The 20,587-nt window shown below is 51.1% G+C and overlaps 1 protein-coding gene across 1 annotated transcript in view; it reads right to left on the bottom strand.

The window, feature by feature from the left end:
* The window catches only part of IFITM10 (interferon induced transmembrane protein 10), a 95,853-nt gene extending 95,236 nt beyond the window's left edge, over window positions 1-617 (bottom strand). The window contains exon 1 of the mRNA XM_069223159.1: window positions 210-617. Coding sequence (XP_069079260.1) covers window positions 210-304 — 95 coding nt within the window. The 5' untranslated portion in view covers window positions 305-617. The remainder of the gene's footprint in view (window positions 1-209) is intronic.
* Between the last annotated feature and the right edge of the window lie 19,970 nt (window positions 618-20,587).

Below are 20,587 nucleotides of genomic sequence, written 5' to 3' on the forward strand. Positions count from 1 at the left end.
AATGTCACCTCTCTTTGCCCCCGGGCATGCGGCAGCAGCAGCGCTGCAGATCCCTCCGCGCCTCAGCCCGGTCTGGTGTGAGGCTGTCCCTGCCCCAGCCCTGCCCGTGGCTCTCAGGGGCACCAGCCCGTGCCGCCGGGGCAGCCTGTCGTTGAAACCTGCTCTCTAGTAACACCCCCGCCTCCCTCACCCCATCCCGCCGCAGTTACCTGTCAGCGTGTTTGCCCGTCCATGGAAGGCAGGAGGGGGTGGGAAAGGAGGTGGATTTCCTCTCGGTGTAGCCCCCCAGGGCCTGTCTGAGCATCTGTGGCCCGGGGTGCGACGGTCCGGAGACTGGGGAGCGACCGAGCGCCGCGCAGTGCTGCGGCGAGGGCCGGTCCGAGCGGCCGGGGTGACGGGCAGAGAGAGGCAGAGGCGGAGAGCGAGGGAGGAGGAATGAGAGCGCGGAGTAAAGGGAAAGCGAGGGTGAGGTGAATGAACGAGAGATAGGGAATACAGTGTAAGCGAGCAAGACCGAAAGGGGGAGAGACCTGGGGAAGAGGCAAGTGAGAAGGGGGCAAGCCAATGAAAAGGGTAGGAGGGTGACAGAGGAGACGGGAGCACGAGAGAAGAGAGAGTTGACAGGAAGGGCAGAGGAGGCGGGAAGGGTCGCACACGCGCGTGACACCTCTGAACATGGACCCAGCACAGCCTCCCGGAGACCGCTTCCACTCTGACCAGTGCCAGCGCGAAGGCTGCCCGGGGGAGGAGGGGTGCAGAGGAGGAGAGGGGACGAGAGCGGCACAGAGGAGGAGAATACAGAAAGCAAAGCCAGATAATAACCCTCTCCCGAGACAGAACATGTAGCAAAACCTGTGCAGGTTCAACGCACAAATGGCAAAGTAAGCGCCACGGCGCAGAACGCGGAACGTGCAAATAAAGTCTTGCAGTAATGTGCTTGTTCGTGTACACTACATGAAAGCATGGGGCCATCTCAAAAGTCATTAAAAGACAAAGGCTACGGAAAAGCACAAGCAAAGATGCATGCGGTCTGAAACATTCTGAACATATGGTTGATCACTGATATCACCTGGAAACCGCCCTCTCAGGACTAAGTGGAAAACATGCTTGGATCTCCAAGTTTTTTTTTTTTTTAAACTATTGGAGGTCTATATTTTAATACATGTAGAAGTGATATAGAATACAGAATTAGGTACAATAAATTTCATTCAGGCTTGTACATAACATGACATACAGATCTGCGCACCAATCTGGTTCATGCATCAAAGAGAAATCATACTTCGCACGTTGTCCTGCCTTGAGGCCTTTTGGCGACCTTTGTGAGTGTGTCTTTGCCCACATACTGTTCACAATGAAGTTGCAACGCTTACACCCTGGAAGCAGCCGATTTCATGGTCATGGGACACCAATATAAATGACCCCACCCCCTCCAACCCTTCCTACCTCTGCCACTAGCCAACCATGAATTGGGCCCACGTTCTACTCAGTTGCACAGAACCTCCACAGTGTGTAACATACAGAAACTCCCCTTTCTCTTACTTTCTTCATTTCCCCAATGCACTCTCTGATAGAAGGGATAGATTTCGACCTCCAAGTTTGCAACCGTAGAGCTCTACTCACAACCATTGAAGTAAAGTTTAGTTTTTGATGTCTTGGCTGCGCTCTTAATGCAGGGTCATATCCTAATAGCACCAGAGAGGTGCAAATTCACCCCTAGCATCTGAAAGACTGGATCCCAGAACTCACATAGGGCTACGCAGTAGAACATTATGTGGGGCCAATTTGCTACTTCTATTGATTCACATATAAAACACTGACCCATCAGTCCTGGATTTATCTTGTGTAGGAATTGTGGAGTTTGTTAAATCAACAACTTAGCGAACAACTACATTCTGCGGTTAGCACCTCTCAGCATCAAGAAGTTTAATTTATTGATCTTACCCCATCACAGGTCTCTTGATACCAGAAGTCCTTCAACTTATTCCCATTTATTTGTGGCTTTTTGGAAAATATCAGCCCCTTTACTTCAAGCAAGATATTTTTGGCAGCCTCCTGGTGCTTCAGAACTGGAGTTTCGATCGAACTGGCAACCAGAACAGTACTCCTTAGTAACATATTTACCTCAATTGATTTTGACCTTACGAGCAAAGTATTATGCGACCACTGCAGCCAGTAGTTATCTCCTGTATAAATATTTCAGGCCAAGATTTCCACTTATCTGCTATATTAAAACCTGCCATTTCGAGAAACCCTTCGCCCTCCTTTGTAATGGAGTAGTTTGATCTATACATTTCACCTTGACCCCACACCGAATCAGTCACACTTGTTACCATGCTTATATAGGGGGTAGAATAACTTTTGTAGAACTGCGCCTACCTTTGAAAAATCCACCATAGCATTTCATGGGGGATTTAATCAATCTTAAAATATCAACTATATTGTTTGCTTTTAAAATCATATTAATCAGGTAATTCTTAAAAATCAGATATGGTACCAGCTTCAAAGAAAATCTAAATGCATATTTCGCAAAATAAGCATACTAGTATTCTTTCAGGTTAGGGAGGGATAACCCACTTTCTTCCACGCTTCTATAGAAAGTGCTAAGTGCTAATCTGGCACTTTTAGGTCACTAAATAAAAGATGAAAACAGATTCCATTTCCTTAAAAAATGCAACGTTTAACAACCATGGAGAAGCTCAGAAGAAGTTCAATAAGGGGAGAACCACCATCTTTGTCAATGCAGCTCTCCCCAAACAAGGTGAGAGGAAGCAGTTTCCATCGTGTTTGCAGCACTTTTACTTTAGGCAGCCAGGACCATAGCTTGGTCAGTAAGTTTGGGGTAGTGGGGAGATGGGAGGCTGTCAGCCTCAGAGTCTCTGACAATCAGGCTGGCATATAAGGTTAAAATACGTTATACGACAAGCAGTGTGCATGAGTGGGGCCTAAGAGGAAGTGGAAAGGGAGAGGAATGTAGTTTGGTAGGAGTACTAAGAGAGAAACACAATATTCTGTAAAATAACCAATATTTTTGAGGACTTCGCACAGTGTGCGATTTTTGTCTGTGTGTTTGTAAAAATACCTGCAGCAATCCGACTGATATCTCACAATACCCCACTGAAAGCATCTGTACCCTACTATTTATAAGAAAATACATTTATTAGAGGGGTGTGACATCCCAAACACCCCCCTGAAGCTACACCCCTGTAGGCAGCAGTGGTCTATCATTTAAATCATACAGATCCTCAACAATACCTGTAAGGCTAACCCCTAAGTAGTGTTTAGGTTGGCTATGCACATAACCTTGCAATTCTGACAATAAAATATCTGTCCCACCATTACGCAGAACAATTTTAGATTTAGTTTTATTAATTTTATAACCTCCTAATGCTTGAAACTCTGAGAAAACATCAAAGACTCTCTCTTTTGTTATCTTCCTAGGGTCTAATATCAACATTATCGCATCTGCATAAAGTGCTATCTTATCTATCTGCGGCCAAGGTGGTCTAATTGCCCCCATCTTTTCGAATATCAATAGCCAGGGGCTAGCCTCTTAATTTAAATCTCTCTAAAATACTATAAAACATCTCCCAGGGCACAAGTTCAAAGGCCTTCTCTGTGTCTAAAAACAATTGTCGCTGGGATTTGATTAACAGCTAAAATATCAAGAGCCTTTGCTAAAGAATGTGTGTTTGTTAATAACTGACATCGAGCAATAAAACCATTCTAATTGGAATGGATCAATTTAGAGGCCACCGTATTAGATCTATTTACTAACTGTTTCATAATGATTTTATCATTCGAGCTCAATAATATTATAAGACAAAATTAATTTGGATCTTCTGAATTTTTACCTTTTTAAAAAAAAACTAACCACATTACCAAAACTAAGAGAGGATGGGATTGGCCCTCCACCCAAGATAAAGTTTGATAACAACAGCAAATATTCATTTAAGACATCTGAGGATGTCTTATAAAATTCACATAGGAAACACCCTGGACCACACACACACCTTGATGCTTGGAAAATTATGAATTACCTCATCTAACTCTTCCTTACTAAAAGGGTTAACCATGCTTTGTCTATCTTCCTTGGGAGGTGCTGGCATGGCTAGTCTCCCGAAAATACATCCAGTACCCCCCTCTCAACTGTCTGAGTATCAGTATGAATCTGATTATAATGTTCAATGAATATCTCATTTATTTTTCCTCCTGCTTACAATGGACCCAAGTCTGGGGACATTTTAAGGTGTGAATAGTGCTTTCAGCTATTTTCGCTCAAGCTTGCCAGGCCATAAACATTGCTGCATAAAGACGTTCTTTGTAAATCTTGTACATGTAAGTAGAATTACCTACACAGCTATTGGCATAATAGTATTCACTCAATGGAAGCTTTTCTTTTTCAAGCCTTTTTCTGTTACCTTCAGTACAATGGAACAAGTGTCACAATTCGCTTCGTTCGCTCTCAAGCCCACCACCAGGGGGCTGAACTGTGTGACTTTCCAATGCTCTAATACTCTTCTGGACCTTCCCCTACATGTATATCCTGACTTCAGCCATTTGGACCCTCTTTGGAAATTGCCATCCATTCCCAAACCATGTTGGGTTTTGGGGAAGCCAGTCTGCTCACGCTTTGAACGCCAATACCTATAATCTCCTGTCACTGATTCATCTCCACCCCTGTAGGCCAAGCATGGGTGAAGGAATTCAGCACACTTGTGGCTGGCCTGCTCACACCTGATGCATGTGATTATTGTGAGCCCTTTTAAGTCTCAGCTCCCTTCAGCCCGTTGTTGGTCATTGTAGCTGTGTTCCAGTGTGACTGATCCTTATTTCCTGAGCCATAGTTATTCCTTGTTCCTCAGCTGTAGATATCCTTGATCCTGAGCTGTAACAAATCCTTGTTCCTGAACTAGCACTCCCTGCAGTGCTACTTGACTCCTTAGCCTTCCTTGTACCATGAACTGTTTCTGCCTGCTGTGTTTCTTTGTTTCCTTGATTCCTGAACTGGCACTTCTAGTGCTCCCTTGAAGCCCCTCCTTCTGTATTTTCCTGTCCCAAGTCCTTGCTTTTCTTTCCATTTCTTTGTTCCAGTTCCTAGTTTGCTGATTTCCTGCTATCTTGCTTCTACTTTCCTTGTATGTTTATTACTTGCTTTCTACCAAGTATGCCCTTTCTTTGCCCTTCTTTCCTGTTAAGTACTCCTCCTTGCTAGCTCTTTGTCTATTGTGGTTGTATTTAGTTTTACCCCCTTGCTGTTACTTCCTTGTGTGTTCCTGTTTGACTGCCAAGATCCGTGGCCTCAGCTGACAACCTAGTTGATGTTTCTTGTCCACTGTGAGTATTGTCTTTCAGTTACTTTTATAACATCATCATAGGGGTCAGCTCCACAGACCCTGCCTTTGCATGTATATCCAATAAATAGGTATTAGCAGTCAGAACCTGTAACAGCAATTGTGGGTGAGGACGTTACTGAGCTTCAGTCCTACCTTGTGGAGCTATAGAGTGCTTTACCCCACATTCCCTTCATTGTTTATGCTGTTATATATATATATACATATATATATATATATATATATATACATATATATATATATATATATATATATATATATATATATATATTTATATATATATACATATATATATAAATATATATATACATATATATATATATATATATATATATATATATATATATATATATATATATATATATATATATATATAATAAATAAGTGGATCACAATTTCTTTACCAACAAAGCAGGAGACGGAGATGGGGTCGCGACCCCCAATAAATCAAATAACAAACATCCAAACACCCAGAAAGCCGAGTTAACCGGATGTGAAAAGATGAATCTCCGTCACACAGGATAGATTAATTTAGAATTTAATTGGCGTGGAAAACCAACGCGTTTCGGAAACAAAGTTTCCTTGATCACTCATCAATATTGATCTATAGTTTTCAACAACATAGCAGCCTCTTCAACTCTTTTAAAGATTTTAAATGTTCCCTTATACAGTACTTTTAGTCTGGAAAGTTGACCTATCAAGGCCTGTGCACGGGCCACTTGAAACTGTGTAAGAATGCTCTGAAACTCTTTAGGTCTTTGGGCCGTATCTGCCATCATGTCTGAGAATATATGGAAGGCAAAGTTAAGGGCCGGTAGAGGGTGATGCTTCCACCTGAGTGCATCCTCTGACTTATACCTTTCTCCAGCTGCACCCCTCCCTCCTCAGCAGTATTCTGATGGCTGCTGTGCAGCGTGGCATCTGAAAAAGGGTGGTTTGGTGCGATGGGCAGAAATTAATTCCAAATACATCACAAAATCTCTCAAATCCCCAGGAACCTTGTGATTTCTTCGAGCTCTCCTTGGTTCCATTTTTTTATATCTAGGAACTGCGTCCATTTGTTCCATTCGTCTGATTCCACTCACTCCTTTCCCACACAAACTCTCTTCTCCATAAATATCTAGATTTACCCGACTAACATTTCTATGTAAGAATGCCTCATCATCCATTAACAGATAACTACTACAACTATCTTCCTCTTTGACATTTACAGAATTTGCATTACCATACCATGCCACTTTCCTCAAATTCCATTTTCTCAGTTTTCTAAAACTACGAAGAATTGATGCACTTCCTTTACTTTGAAAGGACCTTGAATGTTTTTCCAATTCCCTGACAACCTGCTTGTTTTGACCCTATAATAATCTCCTTTCTGAGTTATTCTGTATATATTTGCACTACCATCCATGGTACTACAACTACTGTTTTGTATTTCCTTATCAACTTCCAGCCCATTATCCAAAAGATTTTTCATCCATGCTAGGAAACTTTTGGTCCCTGCTTTCCTTCTTCTCATTAATTCAAAGGGCACCTTCGCCGGTACACCATTCTTTGTTGTATGGTATCCCCATACTAGATTTAACACTGGACTTAATATAATGCCATTTGTCACTGCATCTGAATTGCACCTTTTACCATGCGGTTGGCCCTTTCAACAACTGCATTAGCCTGCAGGTTGTAAGGGCTGGTACAGGACTGTTATCCAAACAATACCTAATTTCTTCAGACACTAATTGTGTCCCATTATCAGTTATAATTTTATTAGGGTATACTTCTCCTTTAAAAATGTCTTCCATAGCTCTTATCGTAGATCTGGTGGAAATTTCTCTAAGAAACTTCACAACAAGCCATTTTGAGTAAACATCCACCATGACTAAAGAACATTTCAGCTCTCCACTCATACTCCCTTGCAGACCAATGAAGTGCATGTACACACTATGTCACACCTTCCCGGAATCTTCAATGACTCCAACAAATGTTTGATTGCCCATCTTTAATCTCTTCTCATTGCCTTTACATTCTTTACAATTCTCTGCCCATTCCTCCACATCTCCATCCATTCCTGGCCACCAAACATTTTCTCCCAACCTTCTTTTCATCAAAGTTTGTCCCAAGTGTCCCTCATGTGTTACTTAAACAATGTCATACTCAAACATGCTGGGAGAATACATTTATTTCCTCTCATTAGAACCTCACTCCCAACAATCGACAATTCATCCAGCATCTTTAAATATGGGCATACTAGTGCACTCACTAAACTTTCTCTTTTGCTAATACATTTCACCAAAGGTGCCACTTCTATCAAAGTAAGATCCTCCTTCTTCCCTAGGTGGCACTCTTCTCTAGATACTGCACCTTGAACACATTCAAAAATATCTTCTATACTTGCAACCACACCTTCTCCCTCACACTTTGAGGTTTGCTTTGTCCATTTCTTGCAACTCTGCAGGCATCCATGACAAGCAATCTCCTTGAACATTGTGCCACCCCAGAATATATTCCACTCTACGTATATTCTTGGAGATGAGAAGCTAATCTTACCAGTCTTGCAGAACACTTTCCTGCTCCACCTGGTGTCAATACTTTGACTAAGGGCTTGTGGTCTGTGCGTAATATTATTGGCACACCCCAAATGTATGTATGAAAATATTCCAACGCCCATGCTGCAGCTAAAGCTTCTCTCTTGATAGCAGAGCAATCTCTTTCACTAGAGGTGAGAGACCTTGACGCAAACGGCACCGTTCACCCCCCTCCAGTAAGAGATTGAATCAAAACCGCCCCCACTCCCACAGCACTTGCATCCACTGTAATGATAGTTTTAAATCTTATATCAAATGAGGGTAAAACTTTAGCACTACACAATTCATCCTTAATGGCATTAAAGCTCATCATTTGTTTGTAGCCCCACTCAAAATTATTTTTTTAACAACTTTCTTATGTTTTCTGTTTTGCCTGCAAAGTTTTGGATGAATTTCAAGTAATATTCTAGAAGACCCATAAATGTTCTTAATTGGTCCTTATGTGGAGCACGTGCATCTTTAATAGTTTTCAACAAGTCTTTCTTTGGTTTTACTCCCTCCTTTGAGACTGTATATCCTAGATACTCAATCTCTTCAACCAACAATTTACATTTTTGTTTTCTGAGTGCTAAACCTGCAGCCACAAGTCTATCCAATACCTGTTTCAATGCAACATTATGACTTTTATGGTTTCTGCAAATACCAAGATATCATCCTGCAAAACTATGAAATTGCTTACATCTTACACTCGAGGCTGATGATAACCCGAAAGGCATCCTGGTAATTGAACGATACCTTCTGTAGTTATGAAAGCTGTGAGTTTTTTTTATTCCTGCTGTAGTTTGATTTGGTGATACTCACCCTTCAGCTCAAGTTTACTGAAAAAATGTCCCCTCTAAGCAATAGCTCCATTTCATTGATATTTGGTAATAGGAAATTATCAGTTATTATATTACGGTTCACACTGCGCAAATCCACACAATCTTAAACTGCCATTAGATTTTTTTGTCATAACAACTGGAGAAACCCACTCAGAACTTTCCATTGGCTCAATAAGCCCCTTGGACACTATGGTGGTCATTCTGACCTCGGCGGTAAAATGCGCCTACCGCCGGTCAGAAATCCTCCATAATCCCGCCGCGGTCGCGGAAACCCGCCACGGTCATTCTGACCCGCAGAAGGCAAACCTCCGAAAATCCGACCGCCACAACAGACCGCCAGACCAGCGGTCGGCGGAAAGGTGGAGGTGACCAAACCTCCACCGCCACGCCAACAGAAATACGCCCATGCCATTACGACCCACGAATCCACGCGGCGGTCATTCAAACGCGGTATTCCATTGGCGGGACACACCGGCGCGGTCAGAATACACACAAACGAACAAAACTCAGCCACATTGGACGATTTGAATCCCACACACCTGATACACATACACACACCACTCCCACACACACAATACAATATAAAACACCCACCCACATCACCCACAAACCCCTACGCTTAAAAATTCGTAAAGAAGACAAGAGCGAGACACCAGCATCCAAAACATAACAGCCACAGCCACTCAACACCATCACCCACACACTATCCACACACAAAACAACACACACCACCACACTCAACTCACTTAAATACACATACTCCACCCCACACATCATACACACCACCCCATGGCACCCCAAAGACAACCCCGCTTCACAGACGTAGAACTCAGGGTCATGGTGGAGGAAATCGTTCGGGTAGAGCCCCAGCTGTTCGGCACACAGATACAATACACCAGCATTGCCCGGAGGACGGAGCTATGGCAGAGGATTGTCGACAGGGTGAACGCAGTGGGACAGCACCCCAGAAATCGGGAAGACATCAGGAAGCGATGGAACGACCTACGGGGGAAGGTGCGTTCCATGGTATCCAGGCACAACATCGCCGTGCAGAAGACTGGCGGAGGACCCCCACCTCAACCCCCACAATTCACATCATGGGAGGAGGAAGTCTTGAACATCCTGCATCCTGACGGCCTTGCAGGAGTCGGCGGAGGAATGGATACTGGTAAGTTGAAGCTTCAATACTGCTTCCCCCCCACCTGCATGCCAAATCAGACCCCAACCCTCACCCCCATCCTCGAACCCCACCCTCACCCCCACCCCCATCCTCACCCCCACCCTCACCCCCACCACCATCCTCACCCCCACCACCATCCTCACCCCCACCACCATCCTCACCCCCACCCCCAGCACACCTATTCCCCGCCAATGTCTCACCATCACAACCCACACATCCCAAAACCTAGGCCTGCATGCGTCCACTAAGCATGGACACCCATCACCAAAGCATGCCCAATGCATATACACATCCCCCCCACAAGCCACCCTCACCAAAGCCCCCACACACGAATGCCAGCACTTGGGGACACGAGAACCCACAGATACACCCATATGCCACACATTTAAACTATAACCATACCTCTATACCCCTGCAGGACCCGACCGTCAACACACCGCGGCGGAGGGGCCAGAATTATCCACACCCCCCACCCAAGAGGCCGTCAGCGATGACAGCAGCTCTGTCGACCTGGACACCGATGACCAGCCCGGACCATCGGGGACCTCTGGACAGTCGGTTCCCCTCACACAGGCCCAGGCCACTACAGACCCAAACCCCTCTGGGAACACCAGCACAGCTCCCACCCAGCGGGCCCATGCCTCTGTCTCCAGGGCGCGTCAATCTGCGGTGTGTCTACCACTACAGGGCACCCAGGATAACCCACCACCCCAACAACAACAGGGACCTGGGGGCAGTGGTAGTGGGCACACCGGCCAGGGGGCAGAGGCCCAGGGAAACAGGGCAACTCGGCGGGCAGCTGTGCGACAGGGGGGGGAGGAGAGGCCCAGGGAACCCACTCTCCACGAGGTCCTCACCACCATCATGGGAGCATACAACCGCTCCCAGGAGACGATGGCGACGGTACTGGCCCGGTTCCAGGAGATCCAGGTGCTGCAGGAGGAACACTATCGGGGGTACAGGGAGGACATCAGAGCCATCAACACCACCCTGGTTACCATGGTAGGGCTGCTGCAGGACCTCGTAAACAGCAGGGCGGACACTGAACAACACCCAAGGGCCCCTGCCACTAGCCTGGACCAAGAACAGCCATCCACCTCCGCCGGCGCTAGTGGACAGGAGGCCCCCGCACAGCAGCAGCCCACCAGACCCCCACCTCCTGCAGGAGAAGAACCACCCCGCAAGAGGGCCCTGAGATCTCGCAAGAAGACAGAGTAGGATGTCAAGACCCCCGCCAGCAAAGGATACCACCTGATGTCATCCCACTGTCCCACATTGTCACCCTGTCCATCCTTGAACTGCCCATGCTCCATCTCTCCACAGGCCTCTGGACAATGCACCTGTGTGACTGTTACTCTGGACTCTGCCATGGACATTCCTTCACCATAGCCCCCACCCACTTGAAACCACCCATCCCATTTTGAGCACTTCAATAAACACCTATTTTGCACCAAAATATCAGGAGTCTGGCTGTGATTTCAATAGATTGTAATTGACATGACAGTGCAAATATGTCCTTGTACATGGTGAAGTCAACAAACAGCTGCCACAAAGCTGTAGTCCATGGGGAAACGAAGCACAGGACTCGTAGTGGGGACCCCAGATCTGAAATAGGGAGGGAAAAGCCAAAACTCAGTCATCATACACTGGGGCAAATAGACAGGTAGCAGAGATGCTGCAGAGTAGTTAACATTTACTAAATTATCTTTGAAATGTTACCTGTGTCCTATTGGAAGTACTGTTCAATGATTCTGTCCCTGTTGTCTGTTTCAGCCCCGTCGTCTTCCTCCTCGTCACTCTCCTCAGGTTCCACCGCTGCCACAACACCACCGTCTCGACCATCCTCCTGCAGGAAAGGCACCTGGCGGCGCAAAGCCAGGTTGTGAAGCATGCAGCAGGCCACGATGATGTGACACACCTTCTTAGGTGAGTACATTAGGGATCCACCGGTCATATGCAGGCACCTAAACCTGGCCTTTAGGAGGCCAAAGGTGCGTTCGATCACCCTCCTAGTACGCCCATGGGCCTCACTGTACCGTTCCTCTGCCCTGGTCCGGGGATTCCTTACTGGGGTCAGTAGCCACGACAGGTTGGGGTACCCAGAGTCCCCCACTAGCCATACACGGTGTCTCTGTAGCTGTTCCATCACGTAAGGGATGCTGCTATTCCTGAGGATGTAGGCGTCATGCACTGACCCTGGGAATTTGGCATTTACATGCGAGATGTACTGGTCAGCCAAACACACCACCTGGATGTTCATTGAATGGTAATTTTTTCTGTTCCTGTACACCTGCTCCCTGTCTCTTGGGGGAACCAAAGCCACATGGGTCCCATCAATGGCACCAATTACGTTGGGAATATGTCCAAGGGCGTAGAAATCACCGTTCACTGTAGCCAATTCGCCCACCTCAGGGAAAATGATGTAGTTCCTCACGGATTTCATCAGGGCAGACAACACTCTGGATAACACCTTCGAAAACATGGGCTGAGACATTCCGGAAGCAATTCCCACGGTTGTCTGAAATGACCCACTTGCCAAGAAATGTAGTACTGACATGACCTGCACCAGAGGGGGAATCCCTGTGGGTTGGCGGATGGGGGACATCAGGTCGGGCTCCAGCTGGGCACACAGTTCATGGATAGTGGCACGGTTAAGACGGTAGGTCAGGATAATGTGGCGTTCTTCCATTGTCGACAGGTCCACCAGCGGTCGGTACACGGGAGGATTCATCCGTCTCCTCGCCCAACCCAGCGGACGGTGCCTAGGAAGGACAACATGGAGCACACAGTCAAGCAACCCACAGGTACGTACTCACAGCTAGCACAGTATACGATTCTCTATGCAGTGAATGGCGTGTCTGAGTGGCTATGCAAGGCCTAGGCCTGTGTGACGCAGTTGAAATTGAGCCATGTGGGCCCTGGAAATGGCGGCTGCCTGACCTGTGAAGTGTGACAATGGGATGTGAGGTCAATGCGCTGGCGTGGCACACCGCGGCGGGCGGCGGGCGAAGACCGCGGCGCGAAGCCGCATTGGTTAACATTGAAGCCTATGGGTTTCAGGAGCCAATGGCGAAGGGCGCCGGCGGTGGTGGGACGCACCGCCGCGGTACGCACCGCCGCGGACGTGACCGCCATTTTCTATCTACTTATCCACTTGCGACTTGAACTTTCACAGGAGAGGACCTATACTGCAAGTGTTGCTGTGACCTCGGTCTGGAAGGGACAATGGCTGCTGCGACTGGGGAAAGGGCCCCTGCCTTCACTGGAGAGGAGTTGGAGAAACTTGTGGATGGGGTCCTCCCCCAGTATGCGCTACTCTACGGTCCTCCAGACCAACAAGTGAGTTTAATTCAATATGGATTTGGGGCCACTGGCTGGCTTGGGGGCCTGGCGGGGATGGGGGGCATGTTGGGCATGGCGGGGGGCATGGCGGGGATGGGGGGCATGTTGGGCCTGGCGGGGGGCCTGGCGGGGATGGGGGGCATGTTGGGCATGGCGGGGGGCATGGGGGGGGGCCTGGCGGGGATGGGGGGCATGTTGGGCATGGCGGGGGGCATGGCGGGGGGCCTGGCGGGGATGGGGGGCATGTTGGGCATGGCGGGGGGCCTGGCGGGGATGGGGGGCATGTTGGGCATGGCGGGGGGCCTGGCGGGGATGGGGGGCATGTTGGGCCTGGCGGGGGGCATGGCGGGGGGCCTGGCGGGGATGGGGGGCATGTTGGGCCTGGCAGGGGGCATGGCGGGGGGCCTGGCGGGGATGGGGGGCATGTTGGGCCTGGCGGGGGGCATGGCGGGGATGGGGGGCATGGCGGGGGGCCTGGCGGGGATGGGGGGCATGGCGGGGGGCATGGCGGGGATGGGGGGCATGGCGGGGGGCATGGCGGGGGGCCTGGCGGGGATGGGGGCGTTGGGCCACTGGAAAGGAAAATGCTGAAAAACTTGAACGTGGTATTTCTCCCTCCCTGTACGTGTCACATAGGTCCGCGCCCATGAGAAGATCGGGATTTGGCGTGCCATCGCCAAGGAAGTCCGGGCCCTGGGGGTCCACCATCGACGGGGCACCCACTGCCGCAAGAGGTGGGAGGACATCCGCCGCGGGACCAAGAAGACCGCCGAGTCTCTGCTGGGGATGGCCTCCCAACGTAGGCGGGGTGCCTGCCGTCAACTGAGCCCCCTGATGTTCCGGATCCTGGCGGTGGCCTACCCTGAATTGGATGGGCGCGTGAGGGCAGCACAGCAGACACAAGGGGGTGAGTACAAGCATTATCTACTCTGTTGTCGCGCAGTGGAGGTGTCTGGGTGGGGGAGGAGGGCTGGGGGTCCCCCTAGGCCAGGGCGATATCTGTAGGCTGGGCACCCCCGTAAGCCCCTGTGTCCCCAGCCACCACCCTCAGTAGTTTGTCAGTACAGCCATCCCTGGGCCGTGTCATCCATGGGTGCAGTTGTCAACTCTAGGCGTGTAGGGCATGTTCCACGGAATGCGTAGCGTACCCCAAGTGCGCAACTTAGTGCAGGGGGCATCTGTGTCTGTCATGTCCGCTAACTGTACCGGAGATCCATGTACTCAATATCCCTTTATTTCTCTCTCCCCCCCCTTTTTGTTTGTCTTTCTGTGCTTGTGTGCATCAGCATCATCAGGCGGAGGAGAAGTGGCATTGGGGCAGGAGGGAGCTGCATCTCACATGGCCCAGGAGGGCCATGCCACAGAGTCAGACTGGACCAGTGAGACGGAGGGCGAGGGGAGCTCCACGACGGGGACGACTGGAGCCTGCAGCGACACGGACACGTCCTCGGAAGGGGGCTCCCTTGCGGGGGTGGCACCATCCGTGCCCCCCGCCATTACAGGTACAGCCGCCACCCAGCGCACCATCTCCGCCCTCCCAGCAGCCCCTCAGCGTTCGCCCCGTGCCCGCTCTGCCAGGAAGCCGGGCATCTCCTTCGCCCCAGGCACCTCAGGCCCTGCCCCTGTTACCCCCGCTGCCCTCAGTGAGGAGGTCATTGACCTCCTCCGAACGCTCATTGTTGGGCAGACTACCCTTTTGAATGCCATCCAGGGGGTGGAGAGGGAGGTTCATCGCAGCAATGCGTACCTGGAGGGCATTCATTCGGGTCAGGCTGCCCATCAGCGATCGTTCCAGGCTCTGGCCTCAGCACTGACGGCAGCCATTGTCCCTGTCTCCTGCCTGCCTCTACTAACTCCCTCCTCCCAGTCTCCTGTTCCTCTGCCTGTCCCACCCACACCATCAGACCAGCCTGCACACACCTCAACACCCAAGAGAAGCTCATCCAAACATAAGCACCACAGATCACGCAGACATTCACACACGCAACATTCCGATGCAGACATGCCAACAGTCACTACCACCTCTGTGACCCCCACCTCCTCGTCTCCCTCCTCCCTCCCTGTGACGTCTACACTCACACCTCCATTCACCTCACCATCAGCCAGTGTTTCCATCACCAGCACACCCTCCACTCCAGTCCGCACACGTGCAGTCACCACCCCCACTGCCATTTACACGTCCCCTGTGTCCTCTCCCACTGTGTCTGTCACCCCCTCTTCCACACCACACAAACGCAGCCACCCACCCACCCAACAGCCATCCACCTCACGACAGCATATCCCTCCTGCACCTGCACCCAAAGACAGCAAACGTGACTCACCTACAACCACATCCTCTCCCTCCACTCCCATTCCCACTGTACCTACCACTCTCCATTGTCCCAAGAAGCTCTTCCTCGCCACTACTAACTTCTTTCCTGACCCTGAGCCCCCCCCCTCCTTCTCGTCGGGGTAAGAAGAGCACCTCAGCCACCACCAGCCCTGCAGCCCCCTTGACAAGGGTGCAGGGGTATTGGAGCCCGCCAGCCCGCATGTCTGGATCTTCGCCCAGCAGCAAGGGGACAGCCAGCCCACCCCCTGGGAAGAGGAGCAGAAGGCGGAAGGGGCGCCGCAGGAGCCCGCCTTCTACATCCCCCCCGGACACCACCCAGAGACAGTCACCAGCCACAGCTCCAAAGGGAGGAAAGGGCCACAGGCCGACGACTAAGGAGGGCAAGGGCAGCAAGTTGGAGAGGTCAGGCAGCAGGCCTGCTGCCCAGGAGGAGCCCACAACCCCCATAGCCGCTGCCCCGGGAGGAACCGGCACAGCTGCCCCGGGAGAGCCCACCACCCCCATAGCCGCTGCCCAGGGAGGACCCAGCCCAGCTGGCCAGGAGGGCCCCACCACCCACAGCCCAGGTGGGCAGTGAAGGAGCACCATCCCCGCTGCCCAGGAGGGCACCACCAGGCAATTAGCAGTTGGCCATAGACCGTCCGCCGTCTCAAGAACCGCTGAACTGGGCCCTTCAAGGCAAGGACCGCTGAACTGGGCCCCGCCGTCTCAAGAACCGCTGAACTGGGCCCCGCCGTCTCAAGAACCGCTGAACTGGGCCCGCCGTCTCAAGAACCGCTGAACTGGGCCCCGCCGTCTCAAGAACCGCTGAACTGGGCCCCGCCGTCTCAAGAACCGCTGAACTGGGCCCTTCAAGGCAAGAAGCGCTGAACTGGGCCCCGCCGTCTCAAGAACCGCTGAACTGGGCCCCGCTGTCTCAAGAACCGCTGAACTGGGCCCCGCCGTCTCAAGAACCGCTGAACTGGGCCCTTCAAGGCAAGAAGCGCTGAACTGGGCCCCGCCGTCTCAAGAACCGCTGAACTGGGCCCTTCAAGGCAAGAAGCGCTGAACTGGGCCCCGCCGTCTCAAGAACCGCTGAACTGGGCCCCGCCGTCTCAAGAACCGCTGAACTGGGCCCCGCCGTCTCAAGAACCGCTGAACTGGGCCCTTCAAGGCAAGAAGCGCTGAACTGGGCCCCGCCGTCTCAAGAAGCGCTGAACTGGGCCCCGCCGTCTCAAGAACCGCTGAACTGGGCCCTTCAGGGCAAGAACCGCTGGCCCTTTGGCAGACGTGGCAGGGCAGGATCTATCTCGGGCAGGGCTGCAGGATGTCCTCTGGCCAACTTGCCTCCTCCAGTGGCAGTGGGGTCTGTTATGGACTGTATGGACTATGGCTTTGCTCTCCCCAGGATGGCCCAGTGGGCAGGCCACCCACTGTATGGACTGTATGGACTGTGGCTTTGCTCTCCCCAGGATGGCCCAGTGGGCAGGCCACCCACTGTATGGACTGTATGGACTGTGGCTTTGCTCTCCCCAGGATGGCCCAGTGGGCAGGCCACCCACTGTATGGACTGTATGGACTGTGGCTTTGCTCTCCCCAGGATGGCCCAGTGGGCAGGCCACCCACTGTATGGACTGTATGGACTGTGGCTTTGCTCTCCCCAGGATGGCCCAGTGGGCAGGCCACCCACTGTATGGACTGTATGGACTGTGGCTTTGCTCTCCCCAGGATGGCCCAGTGGGCAGGCCACCCACTGTATGGACTGTTTGGACTGTGGCTTTGCTCTCCCCAGGATGGGCCAGTGGTCATGGAGTCCCCTCGTGGATCTGGCGTCGTGTACTCAAGTGGCTGAGGTGCCCCCCCTTCCCTTCCCCCTGAGGTGCCTGTCCTATTTTCTTTCTGATGCCCCTGCAGTGTTCTCTCCGTGGAGTTCTTGTCGTGGGACTGGGCCTTGCCCCTTTGCACAGGACCCCTGTGATCCACGGACAGTGGTTGGACTACATTTAGTAGCTGTATATATTTTGTACATAGTTTATTTATTAATTGGGATTACTGGTGTACATATTTCAATATATCTGCCCGTTTATGATCTCTTCTTTTGGTCTTTGCATTATTTCGGAGGGGGGTGGTTTGTGGGTTGTGACAGTGATCTGTGGGAATGCATTGATGTGTGTGTTGTAGTGGGTGTGGGTGGGTGGGTGTGTGCCGGTAATCTTTTCCCTCCCCTGTGTCGTAGGTGCCGTACTCACCGATGTCTTCCGCGCCGCCGGGCGTGCTCCTGGTATATGAGCAGGAATAGGAGTGCGGGGATGACCTGCAACTCTGGCTCCATACTGCCGGAATCTCGCGTGGAGTGCGTAGAGGTGAGCGTTTTCCCGTTCGTAGTCTGTTTCCGCCGTGTTCTTATCGGCGGTGCTCCCGCCCCGGAAAAGGTGGCAGATTGGTGGGTCGTAATAGGGTGGGCAGTACTTTGTCTGCCGCCGGGCTGTTGGCGGGAACCGCCGCGCTGTTTGTTTGTACCGCTGTGGCGGTCGGAGTGTTAAGTTGGCGGGCTGTGTTGGCGGTTCCCGCCAGGGTCAGAATTGCATATTTTAGACCGCCGGCCTGTTGGCGGCTTGGCCGCCGCTTTATCACCGACCGCCAGGGTCAGAATGAGGGCCTGTATATCCTAGATACTCAATCTCTTCAACCAACAATTTACATTTTTGTTTTCTGAGTGCTAAACCTGCAGCCACAAGTCTATCCAATACCTGTTTCAATGCAACATTATGACTTTTATGGTTTCTGCAAATACCAAGATATCATCCTGCAAAACTATGAAATTGCTTACATCTTACACTCGAGGCTGATGATAACCCGAAAGGCATCCTGGTAATTGAACGATACCTTCTGTAGTTATGAAAGCTGTGAGTTTTTTTTATTCCTGCTGTAGTTTGATTTGGTGATACTCACCCTTCAGCTCAAGTTTACTGAAAAAATTTCCCCTCTAAGCAATAGCTCCATTTCATTGATATTTGGTAATAGGAAATTATCAGTTATTATATTACGGTTCACACTGCGCAAATCCACACAATCTTAAACTGCCATTAGATTTTTTTGTCATAACAACTGGAGAAACCCACTCAGAACTTTCCATTGGCTCAAGAAGCCCCTTGGACACTATGGTGGTCATTCTGACCTCGGCGGTAAAAGGCGCCTACCGCGGTCAGAAATCCTCCATAATTCCGCCGCGGTCGCGGTAATCTGCCACGGTCATTCTGACCCGCAGCAGCCAAACCTCCGAAAATCCGACAGCCACAACAGACCGCCAGACCAGCGGTCGGTGGAAAAGTGGAGGTGACCAAACCTCCACCGTCACGCCAACAGAAATACGCCCATGCCATTCTGACCCACGAATCCACGCGGCGGTGTTTCAAACACGGTTTTCCATTGGCAGTACACACCGCAACGGTCAGAATACACACAAACGAACAAAACTCAGCCACATTGGACGATTTGAATTCCACACACCTGATACACATACACACACCACTCCCACACACACAATACAATATAAAACACACACCCACATCACCCACAAACCCCTTCGATCAAAATCCAAAAAGAAGCACTGAGAGACACAGCAGCGATCACAGAACACCATCACACAGAGGCACACTACACCATCACCCACACAATATCCACACATAAAACAACACACACCACCACACTCAACACACTTAACTACACATACTCCACCCCACACATCATACACACCACTCCATGGCACCCCAAAGACACCCCCGCTTCTCAGACGAAGAACTCAGGGTCATGGTGGAGGAAATCGTTCGGGTAGAGCCCCAGCTCTTCGGCACACAGGTCCAATACACCAGCATTGCCCGGAGGACGGAGCTATGGCAGAGGATTGTCGACAGGGTCAACGCTGTGGGACAGCACCCCAGAAATCGGGAAGACATCAGGAAGCGATGGAACGACCTACGGGGGAAGGTGCGTTCCATGGTATCCAGGCACAACATCGCCGTGCAGAAGACTGGCGGAGGACCCCCACCTCAACCCCCACAATTTACAACATGGGAGGAGGAAGTCTTGAACATCCTGCATCCTGACGGCCTCGCAGGAGTCGGCGGAGGAATGGATTCTGGTAAGTTGAAGCTTCAATACTGCTTCCCCCCCACCTGCATGCCAAATCATACCCCAACCCTCACCCCCATCCTCGAACCCCACCCTCACCCCCACCCCCATCCTCACCCCCACCCTCACCCCCACCACCATCCTCACCCCCAGCACACCTATTCCCTGCCAATGTCTCACCATCACAACCCACACATCCCAAAACCTAGGCCTGCATGCGTCCACTAAGCATGGACACCCATCACCAAAGCATGCCCAATGCATATACACATCCCCCCCACAAGCCACCCTCACCAAAGCCCCCACACACGAATGCCAGCACTTGAGGACACGGGAACCCACAGATACACCCATATGGCACACATTGAAACTATAACCATACCTCTATACCCCTGCAGGACCCGACCGCCAACACACCGCCACGGAGGGCCCAGAATTCTCCACACCCCCCACCCAAGAGGCCGTCAGCGATGACAGCAGCTCTGTCGACCTGGACACTGATGACCAGCCCGGACCATCGGGGACCTCTGGACAGTCGGTTCCCCTCACACAGGCACAGGCCACTACAGACCCAAACCCCTCTGGGAACACCAGCACAGCTCCCACCCAGCGGGCCCATGCCTCTGTCTCCAGGGCGCGTCAATCTGCGGTGTGTCTACCACTACAGGGCACCCAGGATAACCCACCACCCCAACAACAACAGGGACCTGGGGGCAGTGGTAGTGGGCACACCGGCCAGGGGGCAGAGGCCCAGGGAAACAGGGCAACTCGGAGGGCAGCTGTGCGACAGGGGGGGGACGGGCCCAGGGAACCCACTCTCCACGAGGCCCTCACCACCATCATGGGAGCATACAACCGCTCCCAGGAGACGA

The sequence above is a fragment of the Pleurodeles waltl genome, chromosome 3_1, assembly GCF_031143425.1.
Source record: "Pleurodeles waltl isolate 20211129_DDA chromosome 3_1, aPleWal1.hap1.20221129, whole genome shotgun sequence".
NCBI lineage: Eukaryota > Metazoa > Chordata > Amphibia > Caudata > Salamandridae > Pleurodeles > Pleurodeles waltl.